The 20757-nt window shown below is 37.4% G+C and overlaps 1 protein-coding gene across 1 annotated transcript; it reads right to left on the bottom strand.

Moving 5' to 3' along the window:
• Positions 1–10: 10 nt before the first annotated feature.
• LOC121431639 (gamma-tubulin complex component 5-like) lies at positions 11–14563 on the bottom strand. The gene is made up of 10 exons (XM_041629240.1): positions 14425–14563; positions 11138–11244; positions 9257–9368; positions 8390–8486; positions 7837–7919; positions 7212–7441; positions 3222–3311; positions 1713–1806; positions 841–1006; positions 11–315 (listed from the first exon to the last, which is right to left on the bottom strand). Exons 1-10 carry the CDS (start codon positions 14470–14472, stop codon positions 11–13), a joined length of 1332 nt encoding a protein of 443 aa, XP_041485174.1. The 5' UTR covers positions 14473–14563.
• Positions 14564–20757: the final 6194 nt, after the last annotated feature.

The raw sequence follows: 20757 nt of genomic DNA, 5'->3' as shown, positions 1-20757 counted from the left end.
AAGATTGAATTCAATGAGATAAGAGGCAAGTGGATGCCAAGTAAAGCCCCTTTTCTGAATTTCCCTTCATACCTTGAGCAACGGCCTTCTTCTCCTCCTCTATGAGTGAGTTTCTGAAATCCTGGAGAACTGTTGCAAGACCGTCAGCAAATGCTTCGTAGGTCTGGCAGTTGTAGTGGTTTTCCACTGCAGAATCCTGGACCTTGGCTTCTCTGAGGATATCAGGAAGTGAGTGAGTTCTGCCTGAACCTTCTGGCTTGGTGTCTGTCACCGACGAAGGGCTTGGGTCGGCCTGGTGATCTTCATTGGCTATTTCTATGAAAGGGGATAGTGAGTTGGTCAAAATCTTAGAAAAAATACTTGATATTCCAGTGATAGTACAGTTTTGTAGATTATCTATTACCAGGTGCCAACTTGCAAAAGTGGTATGATGAGTTTATTAAATCAGCTTACTCTCAATACATATGTGCAAATAATGCCTCAATTAATCAAATATCAGATTATTCATCACAAAATGTTATAAATAATGACAATGAGGAAACAATGGAACAATCTAAACAATGTGCCAAGTGTTCACAGCTTTGAGACTGGACTGGACAGGACAAGTGTCAGAGATGTAAACCTGTCAAATACAAGTTCAATGCTGACCTACCAAGACATGATCCGGCCAACCTAAAGAGAAGGGGCGGATTTTGGATCTGAACAAAGAGGCGTAAGCCAGCTTTCCTAATCATCCATAACTTAAGCTATATATAAAGAAAAAGTTGCAACACACTTTACATTAAAATGAATGCTTCTATGAGAGGAGTTGACAAAACTATTGTTGCAACTATCTATTACCTTTTGGCGACTCTAGTTCTTTCTCTGAGGAGATTGATGGATGGCAAGGTTTCTGTGGTGTACAGTAACTCATTGGATTGGACTGTACTCTGTCAATAAATGACTGTAGCTGGAGGATCTTTGAGCCTAGTTCAGCCAGCTGTCTGGTTATACCGTGCAATGAAGTCTGTAACAGAGTGGGGAGAGAGAGGGACAGACAAAGCAAGATATATCGGCTTTATGAAAATGGCCTGTGACCTTTGAACTGTAACCTTGAATTTCCAAATATTATCAGCTCATCATCACTCCTAAATGCATACTTGGACCAAGTATGAATTTGAGCCGTCAAATGGTCCTTTCGTTACAGCGAAAACAAAAATGAGATGAATGGACGGACAACCCAAAGCATATTGCCTCTGGCAACCACCAAGGCAAAGGCATAAAAACTGAAAATTATCATTCCAGGCAGTACTTAATCTAGCATTGTGAGATACAATGCCATTTCACAGGCTATAGTGTTTGCTCACAATGGTAGGTCCATCAAAAGTATTGAGTCTAATCCTGCTAGATTCACCAAGCCTTATATAATTATGCAATATAGAAATAGATCAAAGAAAAATGACAAATCCCAAAGAGGGTGAGGGTGCAATTTTTTTTATAAGTCGGAAACAAAGCCATTGCTTAATGTGTTTATTTACATCTCAGCCAAATTTTGCCTAAGTCAAACAGATTTCTGTGGTCACAGGAGAGTTGAGTTTGGCAGAATCTCCTTGAGTCTATTATGGCTGCTGATCAGCGTTACCATGGTAGTTACCGTTGGATGGCAAAGATACTATACTATACAGGGCCCAGAAAAAGAAACGCTATGCTGAGATACGGTGTATTGCACTTACAGGAGTGAGATGTGCTACTTGAACATCGTCCCTTGCCACGTGACAATCATCCCTCCTCTGATAAAGGAACGATCTACCAGCTCCTAAAAGCATCCTGTATAAACACACATTAAAACTTGAAATTGATATAGCACTTACAGAACAGGATAAATCCATACACAGAATCAAATCCTTTGAATTAAAACTGCCAAAATATTCACTTCTCTCACAAAGCTTTGTCTTGTACTTGGTGAGGTATTCCCATTGCAACACCTTCAAAATTTCTCTGCGACAAGAAAAACTGTTTGGGACAATGTAATCTGGTTATAAGAATTCTCTTCCAAGTTGCAACCTTTTACAAAGATTTCAGAGACTCCAACCCCAAGAACCTTCTGATCTGGAGATTCTCCCGCCTGGATCCCCTAGCAAACTGGAGACTCCAACTTGATGTACGCGAAGCGCACATCACGAGCGCAAAATCCCTTGCGGCCAGGGTCCAGGTCTTGCTAAAAGGGCCCGGGGAGCTCTAGGGTTCTAGATGCTCTCTCCGGCTAATTTTTCAATATATAATGGCACCAGTGGCGTAATGAGTGAAAAATTTTGAGGCGGCTCAATATGGCGTATTGCGTAAAATTAATGAAAAGTTATGCACGTAGACCATAGGAGGACCTAAGGAGGGATGATGCTATAGCTAGCTAGCTTGTGCCTGCTAAATTTACAAGTACGACATCGCACGGAGCGCTGAAGCTCTACTAACATATATATCTTAACATGAATATCGGCTTGGATATGAAAGTTTGATTTTATTTAATTTAAAAAGGTGTTTGGGTGGGAGAAATATTATTTTAAGCAGGAGAATGGGAGATTTTGCGAAAATGGGCTTTCAGCGGGAGATCTTCCGCCGAAAGCGGGACAGTTGGAGTCTCTGAGATTTTGAAACCATCTTAAATATAAACGCCATTTGTAGTAATGATCAGAAAATGAGTTAAAATCAAATGACCCTCAAAGTATCAATATGTATAAATTAAAACTATGTGCCAAATGATTCTGCTAGATAATTTGTAATTGTTAACATGCAGAGCATCCCAGCCAGGGTGCTGTTTCATAAAAACAACAAATTCAAAATTTATGAAACAAATTTACTATCAGCCAATCAGATTGAAGGATTTCAGCAGCTTTTAACTGTTATTGCCAATTTTTTATCATAACAGGTTTTATGAAATTGGCCCCTGATGTCGGGTATTTTTCCAATAATAAATAGTACCGGTAAAAATAATGATAATGATGATTATGATAATAATAATAACAACAATAAGAACACACTGTCCCACATGTGCTTGTATGTGTTGGTGTTCTTCAGTGTGGTCATATCAAGCTTAGTCTTCATGATTCCACAGGGTTACTTTATAAATGTAAATATCAAACCAGATATAGATCTTCCATATTATGGGGGCAATTTACCTTGGTTTTAAAAGTCTTTCTCATGAAATTAATTTTGGCTGACTCTACTTTTATCAAGTTATAACTTACCATATAGTTTCTCTAATGATCTGTGTTTCTGTCATGGTAGTTCTTGGAATGTCAGAAATAAACGGTTCACAAGAAACCTCCCTTTCACACCTGGGAAGGAGAACAAAAATACATAACTTCATGGCCCAGTGGATTAGTCTCCGGACTTTGAAACAGAGGGTCGTGGGTTCAAATCCCAGCCATGGCGTAATTTCCTTCGCAAGAAATTCATCCACAATGTGCTGCACTCGACCCAGGTGAGGTAAATGGGTACTGGCAGGAAGTAATTCCTAAAAAAAGCTGTGTGCATCGAATAAGTAGCATAGCTTAGCCGGGCAATAATAACAGGGCCCACTGGGAGAACAGTTTTCAGAACTGAAGTGGCTACCCTGGGTAATTATACTGTTATAATTGTTATAACAAAACAAACAGACCAAGTAAATAATGTGCAAATAATTGGAAAAGTTGTAAGAAAACTTTCTCTCTCCCTATTAAATGGGAATGATAGACAACCCAACCAACCCTGAATAACAGATGTGCTTGTACTTATTTATATATGTAGCTCATTTAAATACAGAAAACTACGTCACTAAAGAAAGAAAAGCAAAGAAAAATAATACTGATAATAAAGAAAACAAGATGGAATCTCGGCTACATACATTTCTAAAATTTTCAAATAATAACCTCTATGTTTGACTTCATGACCCCAAAATGTTATGAGAGCATTGTCCTTCCTAATAATATAAATAGCCACAGAGAAACGTGCGTTCAGTGAATTTCTATGAATGTGCAATTTGACAAAAGTAACATAAAGAGTTAACTGGATGAGCTGCAAAGATCTGTACAGTTATTTTCACTGCTCTTCTCATAGTCTGGTGCCATCACAAAATCTACTCCCAATATCAAAGCTCATTACAGACAAACATAAGGGGGCTCTTACATAGAGGTGGAATAAATTAAGCTAGAGTGCTGACTCATAGCAAATCGTGCACAGACACTGGAGATCGTCCGCCATTGCCGAACCGGGCAACTGTGAGCGTATCCGGGCAGCTGCGTCACACACACACCAACTGCAGTCGGTACATTTGAATGGGAAGATAATCGTCATCTAAAAAAGTATCGAAATGCCAGAATCTTGTGTGGCTATTAGTATTGCAATGACCGGAGAGTAAAGGAAAATGGATTATTCTTTCATAAGTAATTCATACTGCGTTTTAAAGCCGCAAACTCTGAAAAATGACACAAAATACTCCTATTTTGGGTAGATCTCCCTAGAAAAGGCCGCACTGTATAATTATAATGAGTAGGATGGGGTTGGGTGTCCTGACACTTAAAAATTTGAGGCATCCTCTTTTGTCTTTGGTTTGAACAAAAAATATGAATTGAAAAATTGAAGTCATCATCAGTGCTAGTCTGAATTGTCAACCACGATTTCTATCTGAAGCCATAGAACATTTGGAAGAGACAAAATTCAAAGACCACCTCAAGAAGAAAACTGTAAAGAACCCCAAAACTATGCAAGTTTCGTTGATTGTGGAAAGTTCCTCTCAGCATCTGAGGATAGTCTTGCCACAGGAGCACTCGTCTTCGCGGTAATTGGTTTAACTTATAACTGGAATTTTCCAGTAGCTTTACTACTTTTCAGACCATCTTTCTGGTGCTGCGCAAGCTGAAAATGTGAAGCAACTGATCTGCGCATTGACAGAGACAGGAATGGCAAAGCATGGTGTAACCTGCAATGGCAACTACGCCAACCAGGCTACAGCAACTTTATTGGGCTGCTCTCTCAATCCTGAAGACATGAAAGATTTAATACTTCCCACACCCCTGAGATTCGAATGAAAAACGTAAATTTCATGTTTGATGCATGTCAACTTGTCAAACTGGTTATAAATTGTCTAGCTACAATGGGAACAATCGTTCATGATGGAGAAGAAATGAAATAGTCGTACATTGAGGAAATGAAGAAGGTGCAGCTGAAGGACAATCTGAACTTTGCCAACAAACTTGAATCTAAACACATTCAGTGGGAGCAACATAAGATCAAAGTGAAAATCGCGGTTGCTGACGCGATTGACTTTTTGACGGATGGTTTGAAACATAAAGACTTCGCTGGAAGTGAGAAGACAACAGATTTCATGAAGAGTTGGCAAACTATTTGACTTCCTGAATTCAAAGAGTCCAAAGGCAAAAGGCTACAAACAAACAACCAATGCCATTGTCAAACTTTTCTTACAGAGAGAAGTGGCTTCTAGAGACAAGAAATACCTGGGTGAGTTGCAGGACGCTCAAGGCTAACCTTTGGTTAAAGGTTGCAGAAAAACTGCAAGGCTTGGCTTCATGGCCAAGATTGATTCAGTACAGCAAGTGTGTGAGGATCTTCTGACAGGGACCCAACCGTTTCACTACGTATGCACATTCAAGATGTGACAAGATCATCTTGAAATGTAATGTACAGGATTCGTCGTAGAGGGTGGAATAACAACCCGAGTTGCCTCCAATATAAATGGGCACTACGAACAATCCTGATGAAGAAAAAAGTAAAACCTTCAAGTAATGCTAATGCTGTTCAAATCGACAAACCTATGAAAACCATATTCACAGAGCAACGTTCAGCAGCAGTGTCTCACAACAGTAAAGACATGCAAGCATTTGCTAAGTTGATTAACGAGCCAACAGAATTCCATGTCCATGTTTTACATTACCTTTCAAGGTACGCTAGTAGACACATTATTCAAGAATGTAAATGTATGAAACGCTGCATGGCTTTGCATAAAGATGCTCTAAATGCTGTTGACACCAATAAAGGTTTGTTCACCAAGAGAGGGGTCGAGTTGGTCTTATCAAACCATGATAAGATATTTTCAGAATTGTGAAAAAGACAGATATGATTTTTAGGTGGGTATATATGCAGTCTTCTAACATGTTGAAAATCTGGAAGCAATATTTTCATCTGCATTTTTCCTGTTGCGGGTGCCAAAATCTGATTTTTTTTTCCTTAGGGGCTAGTCCTAACTAAATTTTCATTCTTAGAACCAAGATAAGGTATTTCATGTGGCCTGAATATAAAAAAAGAGTCCAATCTAACAACAACAGTATGCTATTTGACATTATTTTACCAACAAAGATAATGGAATTGATCGAGCAAGAACAAGGTACATGGAGTAGTTGGAACAGCCCTGTGTGACCTGACAGTTTGTCATTTTCCCCAACAGTTGTCAGTCCAATAGACCTGCGCTTGCGTAACAGACAATTCATTACTTTCCAACATCTATAATTACACCGACAAACAGGTTTAAAACCTTGTCTATTCCGTAATTTGCTGTTTTTCTGCTTTCTTTTGTTTTCCTCTTTCTCTTTGTCCTTTTATTTATTTCTTTTCCTCCTTCCTTCTTCTTTTATTTATTTTTTTCTTTCTCTTCTTTCCCTTTTTTCTTTACTCTTTCTCCCTTCTTTTTTTTCCTTTTGCCCTTTTTCTTCTTTTTTCGACGATGGCAGCGCTGATTTGCCGACGATATCCAAATGGGGGGGGGGGGTATTGCACCACACCCCCCCTTTAGCAACGGCCCTGTATATACTTGTGGACTATATTGTGGATTATCCGGGACGATTACTTACGATACATGTACTTCCGTAAACAGAAGCGTGACGAGTCTTTGGATGATTGACACTTTTGCCTGGATTATTTACACCCTGGTAGATCAAACACTTTGACTGATATTGTCTTGAAATATATGATTCATTCACAAATTGATTGGTGAATTGATAGAACAGAATGATTTTTTAGCGCTCATCACATTCGGCAACTCAAATTTTGATTGGCTCATTGCCCTGTCAATCCTCTCCGTTTATAATACACAGCGAGGACACCGTACATCTGGGCATTTCGCAGTAAAGTTGCCAGGTTTGGGAATGGCAGTCAGTTTACATGGTAGGCACAGTGCAGCTCCATGCATGCTATTATGATTCAGTGCTCTAGCTTTACTTAAATCCACCTCTAAGGGCACTTACCACTGCCTGGTCATGTGATGTGTCACATGATCACTATGGAGTGTAGAGTCTTGCTCCCCCTGCCAGTACTGTATCACCACACTGTCACTAAGCTCTGCCCAACCTGTTCCATAAAGTTTGCTGCTTCCAGGGACTCTTGAAGGAGTGAGGTGATAAGGCTCGACCTGAAGGGCCCCCTCTCTTGTCAGACTTTGATCAGCAACAGAGACTTCATCTTCATCTGACCACTCCTTTAAAAAAGTATGGAAAATGAAATATATTTGTATTATTATGTACTGCTACATGTACTCATACTACTAGTACTACTACTACTACTACTACTACTACTACTACTACTACTACTACTACTACTACTACTACTACTACTACTACTACTACTACTACTACTACTACTACTACCACTACCACTACCACTACCACTACCACTACCACTACCACTACCACTACCACTACCACTACCACTACCACTACCACTACCACTACCACTACCACTACCACTACCACTACCACTACCACTACCACTACCACTACCACTACCACTACCACTACCACTACCACTACCACTACCACTACTACGACTACTACTACAACTACTACCACAACTACAACTACTACACAACTTTACCTCTTCAGAAGAATCTCGGAATGATTTTAAAGGTTCAAGACCTTCCAGTAGGTAACCAGTCCAGTCAAATTTGGGTTCAGGAGCTAGACAGAAATTGCAAAGACAAGTATTGTTAAAAACAATCACTGTCAATAACGAATGCAACCCAAATAAGGTTTCCATTAACAAGTGGAATGACACATTATGCAATTCGATGTAGAAGCAGTGTTGACTTTGCGACATTGAATATTCAAAATTTTCTCTTCTGCCTTTGAATATACAATGCAATAGATCAGAATCAACATGCTCAATAACCCTTCACAATAACTCATAAAACAAATGAAAAAGCAAAATGATTAAGGTCTGATAAGAAAAATAAGTATGTGCATACAGCTGATTTACATGTAGTTATCCTACATGCAAATTCAAATTTACATTATGAAAAAAAAATGCAAAAATTTCCAAATTAAACAAGATTCTGTAATAATGGACACATGTCAATAGATAACACATGATTATTGAAGTGATTTGGTCAGCGTGAATTGAAAACTTTCGTTTCATCTTCATATCTTACCTGCCTCATGCTTTGTTTCTCTCTCGTGAAATGCAGCATTGATTGGAGAGTTTGATAAATTGAGCAAAAGTGACAAGACTGCATAGTGACCCTCAGTCTATGAAAAAATAAGTGAAAAATTTATAGCAATATACATATCTAATGACATACAGTCCAATCTCTCTTATCCGGACACGTTGAGACCAGCACCAATTCAGAAAATGGATTTATCCGGATCTGGGAGACCCAATATCAAATACATGTAGCTGTCAAGGCCTAGCGCTAGCTAGTGAGACATGTGAGAACGTGAAAAAAAATGGTTGTGCTGCGCCCTGATTTACTGGAAGAATTATCCTATCTAAGTTCTATTGGTGATTTGGGCAAGACATTTTCATAAAAAATAATGTGGTTGTAGACTATATTGGAAAATGCATGTAATCAAAGTAAGTTTGTGAAGGAATTTTAGCAGTTTTGGTCAGTAAGTGCAGATGTAAATGAATCAAAAGATATAATAGCATTGCAGATCATTTACAGAATGGATAAACATGTAATTACAGCACTTCAATGACTTTAAGCACCGAATCAAACAACCGCATAAGAGGATCAATTCAATTTCAGTTTATTAAATACAAAACATAAGTCAGAAGACCAAGAATGCACTGTTTACACAAAATATGATTTACATCTAGAGAGATTGCATGTAACATTATTACAAGTTGTTTGGTAGAGACATTAATGCAGATTTAATATAATAAAAACAAGCTTGACATTTCAATCATAATAGTCCGTATTCAAGAATCTCCATATTGAGTGTACAATTTTTCAGGAGTTTCGTTTGCAGGGATTTATAATTCAGTTATCGCAGCAGTCATAAGTGTATTTTATTACCTTGGAGTGTTTACTTTTCTCTGAGAGGGGAGATTCTAGGAATGCCTTCACCGATCTATCCAGTGCAGTAGCTTTCTCCACCAGAGAATGGATCAACAATTTCTCTCTGATTCTAGGAAGAGGGAGGTAGAAAAGAAATGACAATGATAAATGGAGTATGAGATTCCGGGCCATGTTGCATACAAAAAAAATATAATATATACTGATTTATATAGCGCAGAAACTATGTGCATATATTCTACTGCGCTGCAATTTAGAGCTTGTGAAATGCTTGAAAACGAAATTAGAAAAGGGGGTAAAAGAAATGTATGGGAATTATTTGAACAGATAGGTTTTTAATTTAAGTTTGAACGTTTCTACTGATGGACAGGATCTTACTACATACGGCAAACCATTCCATAACTTTGGGGCTGCACAGGCAAGAGCATGATCTCCCAAGGTTATCTTGGTATTACGAGTGGGGATAAGAAGAAGCAAATTATCATGTGAACTACGCAGGTTGTGAGAGTGTCTGTGAACTTTTCTTTGTAAAAGCTCAGAAATATAAATGGGGGCTTGGCCACTTAGTGCCTTGTATACAATTAACAAAATACAAGTTACTATTATGTTAACTTTGCCATCTGCTACCATGGTAATGCTGATCAACAGCCAATCGGAGTCAAGGATTCCATGCAAGTTACCATAATACCATTGCATGGCAAAGTCACCATAATAGTAACTTTTGTGCAATGGGGCCCAGGGGGATGTTTCACAAATCTTTAAAGTGTGATATAGAGTCATGCTAATATGTTGATGCACATTTTATTTGACTTACAAGTTCATTGACTAATTTGCAGTAGTGTGTATCCTGTGAGCATGAAATGACATTATGCGGTGATACATTACAGAGATGCCAAGTTCAAAGACCTGCTATGCGTGAGATTTTCTGTGAATCTGAGTGAGATCACAGACATTGTGTACAATGTATATGGGGATAGGCTGTGATAGTTGCATGAGACAGAGATTTGAGGGGATGAACAAGAGTCCAAAATGCTTGAGTCTAACGCATAATGCATGAGACTTGGTAGCTCTGACATTATAACTGTTAAATTGCCAACTCGTCCACTCAAATTCATCTAAGACCATTTCATCTCATAACCAGTTCGTGCACTTTTCGTTTTATTTTCATTCATTTTGCCTAATTAACACTTAGTCTAATTAGACCGAATGGTATATGGACTAAATGGCAATATGGACCAACTGGTTATTAGACGAAATGGCAGTTAGACCATGTGGATATTGGACGAACTGATGGTAGACCAAATATAGTACTGTAGACGAGTTGGCAACTGGACGAATTGGCAATGGACAAAATGAAAACAAACCATTATAACCTGCATGCAATTGTTAATCTAATTGTGATTTTTCATTACACAAAATACTTTGAGAAACACCCCCCCACATTGGCCCAGCCTCAATAGTTTGTTATCTTTCTGAATGCAGTACATAGGCCTTTAGTAGGGGGTTTGTACTTCTAATTATCTCCCCCTGACCTTTTAGCTTAAAGGACAATGGGAAAAATCTGAAAATGTATGTTCAGTATGAAACAAATGGAGAGGTGTCTGCAAAATCACTCATTCTGACTTGTACGTTTTCCAATTTATGGATCCCCATAGAAAGTAAAACTAGACTTTTCAATTTCAAACTTCCACAACTCACTTATTTTATAACTGATTTCGATAAAAACTACTCATCTTCTCAATTTACTCATTCTTCCGAGATCGAGTCATTTCTTGGATTTTGGTAAAATAATTGACTTGGAGTCAATTGGTTCTTTCCTGACTGAAAAGACGAAAAAGTAAAAAAGCAAATGTTGACTGATCATTACATTGATATACTTACCCACTCAATGTTCTGGTGATTTTGTGACTGTCAGGATCCAGATAGCGATGGAATCTGAAGTTGGACTGCACAAACTGAAAGGTCCGTCTAAAATTCTCTGAACCCTCCTGTAACAGAGAGAAAATTAATGTAGCAATGAAGATCACATGAAGCTGTGGTGAGCTATGAATGCACTCCATATAAAGGTGCGCTATTGCTATTTGGTAAGGCATCGAATCCTTATTACCAAGTCCCGCAGAGAGAACCTTATCCCTCAGTGCTGTCGCTAAGCAAAAGACAATGAAATCAAGATGGAGACCCTACTGAATTCTTATTTAAAATGAAAATCAATATCACAGAAATGTCAGAAATGAAGTTGCATCCCATCTACTAGACCAAAAGCTTCAGTTTCTGTATTTTGGTTGTTCCGCTGGACTGCGTTGGCTCACTCACCAATACATAGACTGAAGAGCTTGGAGGCATGTACATACAGACAACGTATTAGCAGTAACGTTAGATCTAACATTCGGCGGAAACCTGATTTTCCAATCGTTTTTTTGTACATAAGATGTCACATTATGAAAAAAAAATCACATCCATATTTACGAAAAAATGTTTAAAAATTGTACCTTAGACCGCAGTTACCGCTAATTCCTTTCAAATGATGATTGAAACATCCGTCATCTTCAATCCTTTCGTTGGTCAACGTAAGTTGCCATCTTGGATGACGTCATCATCCTTACAGACGTATTTGCCAGTCGCTATATATCGCGATTTGTGCCGCTGCTTTGCGCTTGTAGATGTGCGTGTGTTTGGAACTTGTCGCTCGCATTGATTGGCCAAGATATCAAAAATTTAATCGGAAAGCCTCGATAAAAGCACAACTCGTTGACGGCTGCCATATTTTCCTCTCCGGCAGAAAAAAAAAGGAATAACCTGGGGAATAACTCAACGGTAACGTATATTTTCGATATTTTATAGAACTTACATAGTATCAATAGAAAGATTAGAGTCTAACGAAAATAGAGGGCCTCCGTTCATGATAATATAAAGTCATTTAGAATCTAAAAGAAATTAAAATCTGGACAAAACCTGTCCTCCGAATTGTCGACCCAGACTACACATGTAGGCTTGCACTAACACACTACCGGCGGTGAATGGGGATTAGTAAAATGTCAGAAATCGCGTGATTTGCGTGCTTTCGCCAAGCAGAAGACAAATAAATCAAGATGGCGACGTAAAAACGGCCGTAAGCTCTTCCCATCTTTTTATAACAAATTTCTTGTTTTTTTAATGAATTCTTCTTTAAAAATGAATCAATATCACAGAAATGTTGGAAATTAAGTTGAGCCCCATGTACATGTTTTAGGGCTAGATCTTTTAGAGGGAAAGTAGAAATTTCGGGGGCGGAAGTTTCAGGTTTTGTACCCGTACGTCAGCTGTACGTGGGACGTGGGTGAATATATCTTGGGATCCAAGGCGTCAGTGGGGAGTAACCCTACGTAGAGTAGGCCCCCCTAGATGACTTAGTTTTACACCCCAGACGCCTCCAGGCTACCATCTACAACATGATTTAGGGCTAGATCTCGATCTTTTAGAAGGAAAGTAGGCCTACTAATACTAAGGCCAAGTAAAATAAGAAAGTAGTTGATCGTCCTCGCGCGCATCACTTTTGGCCGCCGCATGAAAATTTTTGCTATTTACTATTTTCTAAAAAAAAAAAAAAAAAAAAAAAAAAAAAAAAAAATTGTGTTGTTTCTCGTCCTCGCCATCTTCCCTTTTTAATTGCAGCATCAATTTTCTTGTTATTAACTATTTTTATGGCTGCTGAATAACGAAAAAATTCACAAGATTACTGTGGGATCTCTCTCGCAACTTCAAAAACAATTGCAAAGTCCGATATCGCCGTAATTGCAAGAAAGAAAAAAATTCTGATTTGTTTCTTTATTGGATTTTGAAGATACCATCATAAATTAGCGAGGAAATAAAGTTTGCAAACTCGGAAAAGATCGCGGATTTCTTCATTTTTAGTGCATTTTCGGGGACCCCGCTTACTGAATCTGAACTAATCCGTCGCATGCTTTTGAAATATGGCGCAGATAAATCAATTCTGATGACGTAATTTGTATTTCAGCGGGGTTTTTTGGTGAGTGATAGCGCCTGTACTTAGATGTGTGTTACGGTGATTGTGTGCTTGTGACTCTGTTGGGAGAACTGCATGTGTGCTTGGATGATGTGATTGACTGTGCTGGCGTGACATGTGAATTTGTGAAATGCATTGAATTTTCTGGCGAGTTTTCTAATGTCAGGAGGCAATGCATCGAATATTCAATGAGGGATTTAATATTCAATATCAATTTTAAAAATGAATAAAAATTGAGCAGTAGTATTAAACATTATGTAAACGAACAAGCACCCGAAAACTGCGATGCGAAACCATACCCAGAGCTACAAATGAGATTGGCTCTGGAAAATTGAACAAGACTCCATGACAATAAAAAAGACCCCATGCATTTTTTTACCCTTACATAAATTAAAATGTTTAAATTATTCACTTGACATGAACATTCTGTTTGACAACAATACAGTACCAGTATACATCAGTAATAATTCATCAATAGATTTTATTTTCCATAGACTTCCAATCAATCGTAGATGTTTATACATATATAATAATATGTATATATATATCTTTCTAATCATTTATTATTACTATTGAGCGTACATCGATCACATAATTCGAGCTTGACATGGCCTGACAATCATTTGAATAAAAAATAGCAAAAAAAATAGTAAATAGTAAGGACCTCCCTCATCACTGATGTCAAAAATCGGACTGAGAAAATGCCTCCGTGTTCTTAAAAAAAATAGTAAGATAGCAAATAGCAAGGACCTCCCTCATCACCGCTCTCAAAAAACCCGGACGATCAACTACTATCTTTTTTTACTTGGCCTAATAGTAAATACTACTAGGCCTAAGTAGAAATCTCGGGGGCAAAAGTTTCAGGTTTTGTGGCCGTACGTGCATGACTATGCCTTAGCGTCCCAGGCTCATGGGGAGTAAGCCTACGTAGAGTAGATAACGTTACTCCCAAGAAGAAGCCTCCAGGCTAGCCGCGGCAGCTTTGAAAGTTATGTCTACGGTACTAGGAGGTTGCTCCAGCCGGAACCGTCCCGGTGGCGGTGGGGAAGACAGCCGTCGGGTCGTGCAGCCAGAAAGAAAGGACGCTAACAAACCATGCAAAGCCCAGCTTTATTGCATATATTGGACATCTTTCGACATAAATATGTGACAGAAAGATCGGTACCTGAAATTGTGTCAGTTTCTTCACTAGTTTCCTTGTTTCCTGCTCCATGATTAAAACAAGCTCGACAACTTCAACTTATCAACTCCCGCAGATTTGATACAGGCGCCATTTCCGATCGTGAAGTGACGTCATTCCTCGATCTGTGGGCGGGGGAATTCCCTGACTGTCTTCGGGTTTTGATACAGGGGAACTTGGTGAAGAATTTCAACTTCATGCCCGCTTCCAGAACTGTTCACGTCACTTAAATTTACTTTCAATTTTTTATTGTATGAAATATACATGGAGTTTTCTCCTTTCGATTAAAAAAAAGAAATTTCCACGCGTTGACATGACATTATTCTAATTTGGCGGCCAATCTTCACCTGTCCATTATGTTGCTCTGCATGGGGTTAAACTTTCCCTTCAAAGAAAACTTACACTCTTATATAGACACGACATATAATGAGGCGAATTGCTGCATAACGCAGAATCACCAAACAACCGAGAAAATGAAAAGAAAGGAAAAGATAGAAAAGTTTGAAAGAAAAGAGAGAAGTGATAGAAAGAAGTAGAATCGGGGAAGAGAGAGGAAAAGAAAAGGCCGGGGAGGAAAATAATTCAGAGGAGTAAAATAAATTGAGGGGGTGGGGAGATAAAACAAAAGGGAGAAATTGGGAAAAGAAGTAGAAACAGGAGAGAGAAAGCCAGAATAAAATGAAAATGAAATAGAAGAAAAAAAAACGAATAATGAAAAAAGATGATTAAACATGTTAAAGAGAGATTAATTTATATGAATTAATAAATAAAAAAAAAATCTTGTGAGGAGAGAATGTAAAAAAGGAGAAGGAAGATAATAAGAAGTGGAGTAAATGGAGAGAAAAGGGCTAATTTTCCGAGGAACCTAAAAGTATGTCGTTTTTGGCTTGATTGCATCCTATACCCTCACTCTCTTGTCAAGATCATTGATACCGTCCCCTTTAGGGGGGTTCACATTATACAAGCTACGCTTTTGAGTGAATCCCCCATTTCCAAAGATACTTTTCTTTCCAAAGTATTATAATTTTTTCTATAAAATATTTTGTATTTTTTTTATATGTTATTTATCATGATTATCATTAATGTATTGTAAATATTTGTTAAAATGTATGAAAATGATTTGTATATTTGCTATTTCTGTTGGAAATAAAATCTGAATCTGAAATCTGAAATCTGAATGGGCGGTGGGCAGAGGACTATCCTTTAACGGGGGGGGGCATCTATTGTTGCATCCCCGGCACAAACACAAAAGGTATTCCTCTGCTTCGCCGCCCATCATGCTCCTCCATCCTCTTCTCTACCATCCTTTAATTGGCCAGCTCCTGCATCTTAATTCGAGTTAATTTTATTGCTCACCACCGACATGTGTGTTTTGCTCACTTTAAATCCTACTTTGGCACATGTTTACACAAACACAGGAATTCTCATATAAGTCTATACTGTACAAAGGATAACAATTTGTATTTTTAAAGTATATTTATCAAATGATGATATGTCAACCGAAACTAATTATTTTGCTCTAAAAGGTATTAAAGGTATTAAATTAGCTCATCTTAATGTCAGAAGCATTGTTAATAAAGTTGCTGATTTACAATGTTTGCTGAATAATAACCCTTATGATCTACTAGGTGTGTCAGAAACATGGTTAACAAAAGAACATTCTGATAGCTTGATTTCTGTTAAAGGTTATAAGTTTGAGAGGAGGGATAGATGTACTCATGGAGGTGGAGTGGGATGTTTTATATCAGAAAATTTATCATATATAAGAAGATTGGATCTTGAATCTGTTGCCTTAGAAATAATTTGGTTGGAGTTGCAACGTAGAAATAGTAGCTCATTATTTATTGGTATATTGTATAGAAAACCCGATAATCATTTAGATTTTTTTGACAGTCTTGAAAGTAATCTCGAGAAATTGTATACAGTTACAAACAATGTCATCCTTCTTGGTGATTTTAATTGTAATATGCAAACCGTAAATAATCTTTCTAGAAAAGTTTCCAGTCTCCTTACTACAATGCAAATGACACAGGTTATATCTGAACCCACTAGAATTTCACCACATAGCCAGTCAGTAATCGATTTGGTATGTATTTCTGATTCACTTGTTGACAATATTATTAAATCAGGAGTGCAGTCAGCTGGACTTAGTGATCACTCTGTGATTTTTACTGCAATTAAAGGGAAACATCAACCCCTTTCTCCCAAAATAACTAAATGTCGTTCTTTCAAGTACTTTGACAGTGAGAAATTTAAAGATGATGTAAGGAAAGTTGATTGGCATGAGTTTTATTCCTGTGGGACTGATGTTGAAAAATTGTGGCACTCCTTTAAAAACGCACTCCTAGACATTTGTGACTGGCATGCCCCCGTGATATCAGTGCGGCAAAAACAAAGAGGGGTACCTTGGATAAATGATGATTATTTGGTGTTTGCACGCGAAAGGGATTATTATCGAAAGCAATTTAGAAAAACAAGATTAATTCATTGGTGGAATAAATTTCAGTCTTCCCGTAACAGAGCTAATAACTTGATTAAAAATTTGAAAAAGAAGTATTATCAGGACAAATTTAAGGACTGCGGAAATGACATAAAAAAGAACTGGAACATTTTATCGAAGCTTCTACCTAAGAAAAATAAAACCACGAGTCATGATGTTAAGTTAACAATTGATGATGGTCAAATACCTAACAATGAAATAGCTCACGTTCTAAACAAAGCCTTTAATGAAGTCGGCTCAAGGTTGCAAGCCCCTTCGAATAATTTCTCGAAAGATTTATTAAACAATTTACAAACTCTTTTTATTCCAGATTGTGAATTTAAATTTTGTGCAATCAAAAAGGAGTATGTTTTGAAAGAGCTATTACATATTGATTGTTCGAAAGCGGTCGGAGTAGATGGTATTTACCCTAAGTTTCTTAAGCTGGCAGCAGAGAGTATAGCTGGACCTTTAACCCATTTATTTAATGCAACTTTGCAAACTAGTGTTATTCCAGAAGATTTTAAGACAGCAAGAATTACTCCTGTACATAAGGGAGGATCTTTTGATATTGACAATTATAGACCAATATCTGTGCTTCCAGTCCTGTCCAAAATACTAGAGAGAGCAGTACATGATCAATTGTATAAGTACTTAAATGTAAATGATCTACTTGCAAATTGTCAGTCTGGCTTCAGACCGTGTTATTCCACTGCCACTTGTCTAACTGAGATTACAGACTTTTTGTATGATAAAATGGACCGAAAACATGTTACTGGTGGTATTTTCTTGGACCTACGCAAAGCTTTTGATGTTATTCCTCACAATTTTATACTTGCAAAACTTAAGTACTATGGTATTACTGGCAATGAATACAACTGGATGGAATCGTATTTAACAGACAGAAGGCAATTTGTAATGATTAACAATTGTCGCAGTGAATTTTTAAAGATAAAATCAGGTGTTCCACAAGGATCTATATTGGGTCCATTGATATTTTGTATTTTTATAAATGACATGTGTAATTTGAAATTGCATGTACATTCTAAAATGTCTCTTTATGCTGATGATACCGCCATTTTTAATCACGGTGAATCAATTAAGCAGGTACAAAAGTATTTGCAAGATGATTTTGATTCAATATGTAAATGGTTAGACTTAAATAATATGCATTTACACCCGCAAAAAACAAAAGCCATGGTATTTGGTCAAAAGAAAAAGTTGAGGGGTGCTCATTTGCCAGTGAAATTCAGGAACATACAATTAGAAAATGTAAAAAAGATTAAATACTTAGGTGTCATGCTCGATCCGGGCTTAACTTGGTGTGAACATATTACTAATATCGTTTGTAAAATATCTCGAGCAATAGGTTGTATAAGGCGGATTAAGCATTTACTGTCCTTTGATATCATGAAGAAGCTGTACTTTTCTATGATTTTACCTTACATTGATTACTGTAGTACATCTTGGGGAAGCAGTGCAAAAATACATTTAGATAAGATACAAAAACTTCAAAATAAATATGCCAGGATGCTTTTGAAAAAAGATTATAATACATCACAAATATCTCTGTTGCAGTCACTGAAGTGGCAATCAGTAGATCAGCGTATAAAGTATCAGTATTGTGTTTTTGTATATAAAATAATGAACAATTTAGTTCCAAATTATTTAAAACCTTTAGTATGTAAACGGCCCGTGAAATACAGGACACGGTTTTCTTTGCGATGCCCCCTTCAGCTTCCCAAAGCTAGAACTGAATATAAAAGAAAATCTTTCGCATATTTCGGACCCAAATTATTTAATGCACTTCCTTCAAATTTACAAGCCTGTACGTGTACCTCCTTGTTAGTTTTTAAAAAATTATGCAAAGCCTTTCATACGAATTGATGAAGAGCGAAATAATATTCCATTGATTTACAATGCTATGTACTTGTATGTTTAGATTGTCACTTCCCACTCTAAATTTTTTGATGTTAATTGTTTCTGATGTTAAATAGTTTGTATTTTGTATTTTTGACGTTGAATGTTTTTTTGATGATATATTTTATATTTATCTTGACATGTATTTTAAACTGCAGGGCGCCTTTGTAAAGCAGTTTTAAGAACTGAACAGGCCTACCCTGCAGTATAAAATAAATAAAACAAAATAAATAAATAAATAAATATATTTTGACATGATGGGAGCCAAGTCATACAGCTGTAGGTGCATGCGTATCCGGGCCGGGCATTAAAAATAAAGGTGATATATAGTTCTATAGGCCTATGCGGCATACCTGTTTTTGTTTGCTTTATTTCCTGTATCTTTTATTCTTTCCTCTTACTTTCTTATCTCCTTTCATGTCTTGTTCATTACCATGATACAACAGGAGGGGGGGGGGGGCAGGGTTACCACAACAATTTCTTGTGGAGCTATCCCTGATCATCAGTACCATAACCAACACGAATACTAGCTAATACTGCCTCGACACCATCATTGCTGTTGTTTGTTATAGCTATTCTCATCATCTCATGTCAGCATCGATCGTCAGTCATAAAATACCATCATCATCACTAGGGGCGGATCAAGGAGTTTCCAAAAAGGGGCAATTTTATACAGGAATATTTGACAAGCAAAAAAAAGAAGAAAGTTTTCACGTCAAAATGGAGGTCATTTTCTTCCAGGAGAAATTTAAGAAACAAAAAAAAAATCACCAAAAAGTATGGACTGGATGTGCCCCAACCTGGATCCACACCACTGATCACTACCCCGATAATCATCCTTGCCACCAATCATCACCATCAACATCATCACGTTCATCATCATTATTACCATCATCATCATTAGCATCATCATCATCATCACCATCATCATCATCATCATCATCATCATCATCATCATCACCATCATCATCATCATCATCACCATTATCATCACCATCTTTATCATCATAGATCATCATCACCACCTTCATCATCATCGATCATCATCATCACCATCATCACCATCATCATTAATAATAAATATCATCACCATCATCGTCATCATCACCATCACCACCACCACCACCACCATCATCATCATCATCATCATCATAAGTCTCCAGCAAAAATCAAATATCGCTTCCTTCATTATCATATTTTTTTTGTCTATGGATGCTTCTGAATGTAGATTAATGCCTCTGCATTTATAATTCCAGGTTCTTTGGCATGCCTTCCAACCGCCCTATTGCATGCACACACTTTTTTTTTAACAAGAACTAGTTACCAAGAATGCATACAGCATTACCATTCATTTGAATGCAGGAAAAAAGAGCACATCAATTAAATGCCTTGCTCACGAGCCTATATAGGTGCCACGGCCAGGGATCGAACCCCAGACTTTCTATTTATAGTGGGACGTATCAGACCACTCGGCCACGGCACCTCCACACACACACACATACACACACATCACCCTCATACACCCACCCACACACAAAGATAAATCATTTAAGAGTTGATCAATTATCAATACAACTTTATTTACACATATATTGCATGTACTTTCATTACCAATGTACACAGGCTTCACATAAATGAGCAAAATATTTTCACATAAAACAAAACTAATAATCAGGAAAATGGCAAGAGTTTGTAACTTACCTTTTAAAAATAAGAGGGTCGTGAAAGTTCAGAAGAATAAGTTTTCCGTCAAATCACACCTAAGGGTAAAAATTCTTAAAGTTTTGTTACCCATTAATCTTTATAGGCCTATCTTTATTATGAGATATCTACACATTTTCTGCTTTCCAGAAAGATTACATATCTATAATTACACAACTGCATATAAGGAGTATTCTTTATGCATACAAGTTGAGACA

The sequence above is a fragment of the Lytechinus variegatus genome, chromosome 1 (assembly GCF_018143015.1).
Source record: "Lytechinus variegatus isolate NC3 chromosome 1, Lvar_3.0, whole genome shotgun sequence".
Lineage (NCBI taxonomy): Eukaryota > Metazoa > Echinodermata > Echinoidea > Temnopleuroida > Toxopneustidae > Lytechinus > Lytechinus variegatus.
The sequence above is the reverse complement of the archived record's forward strand: the minus strand, read 5'-3'. Positions and strand labels throughout refer to the sequence as shown.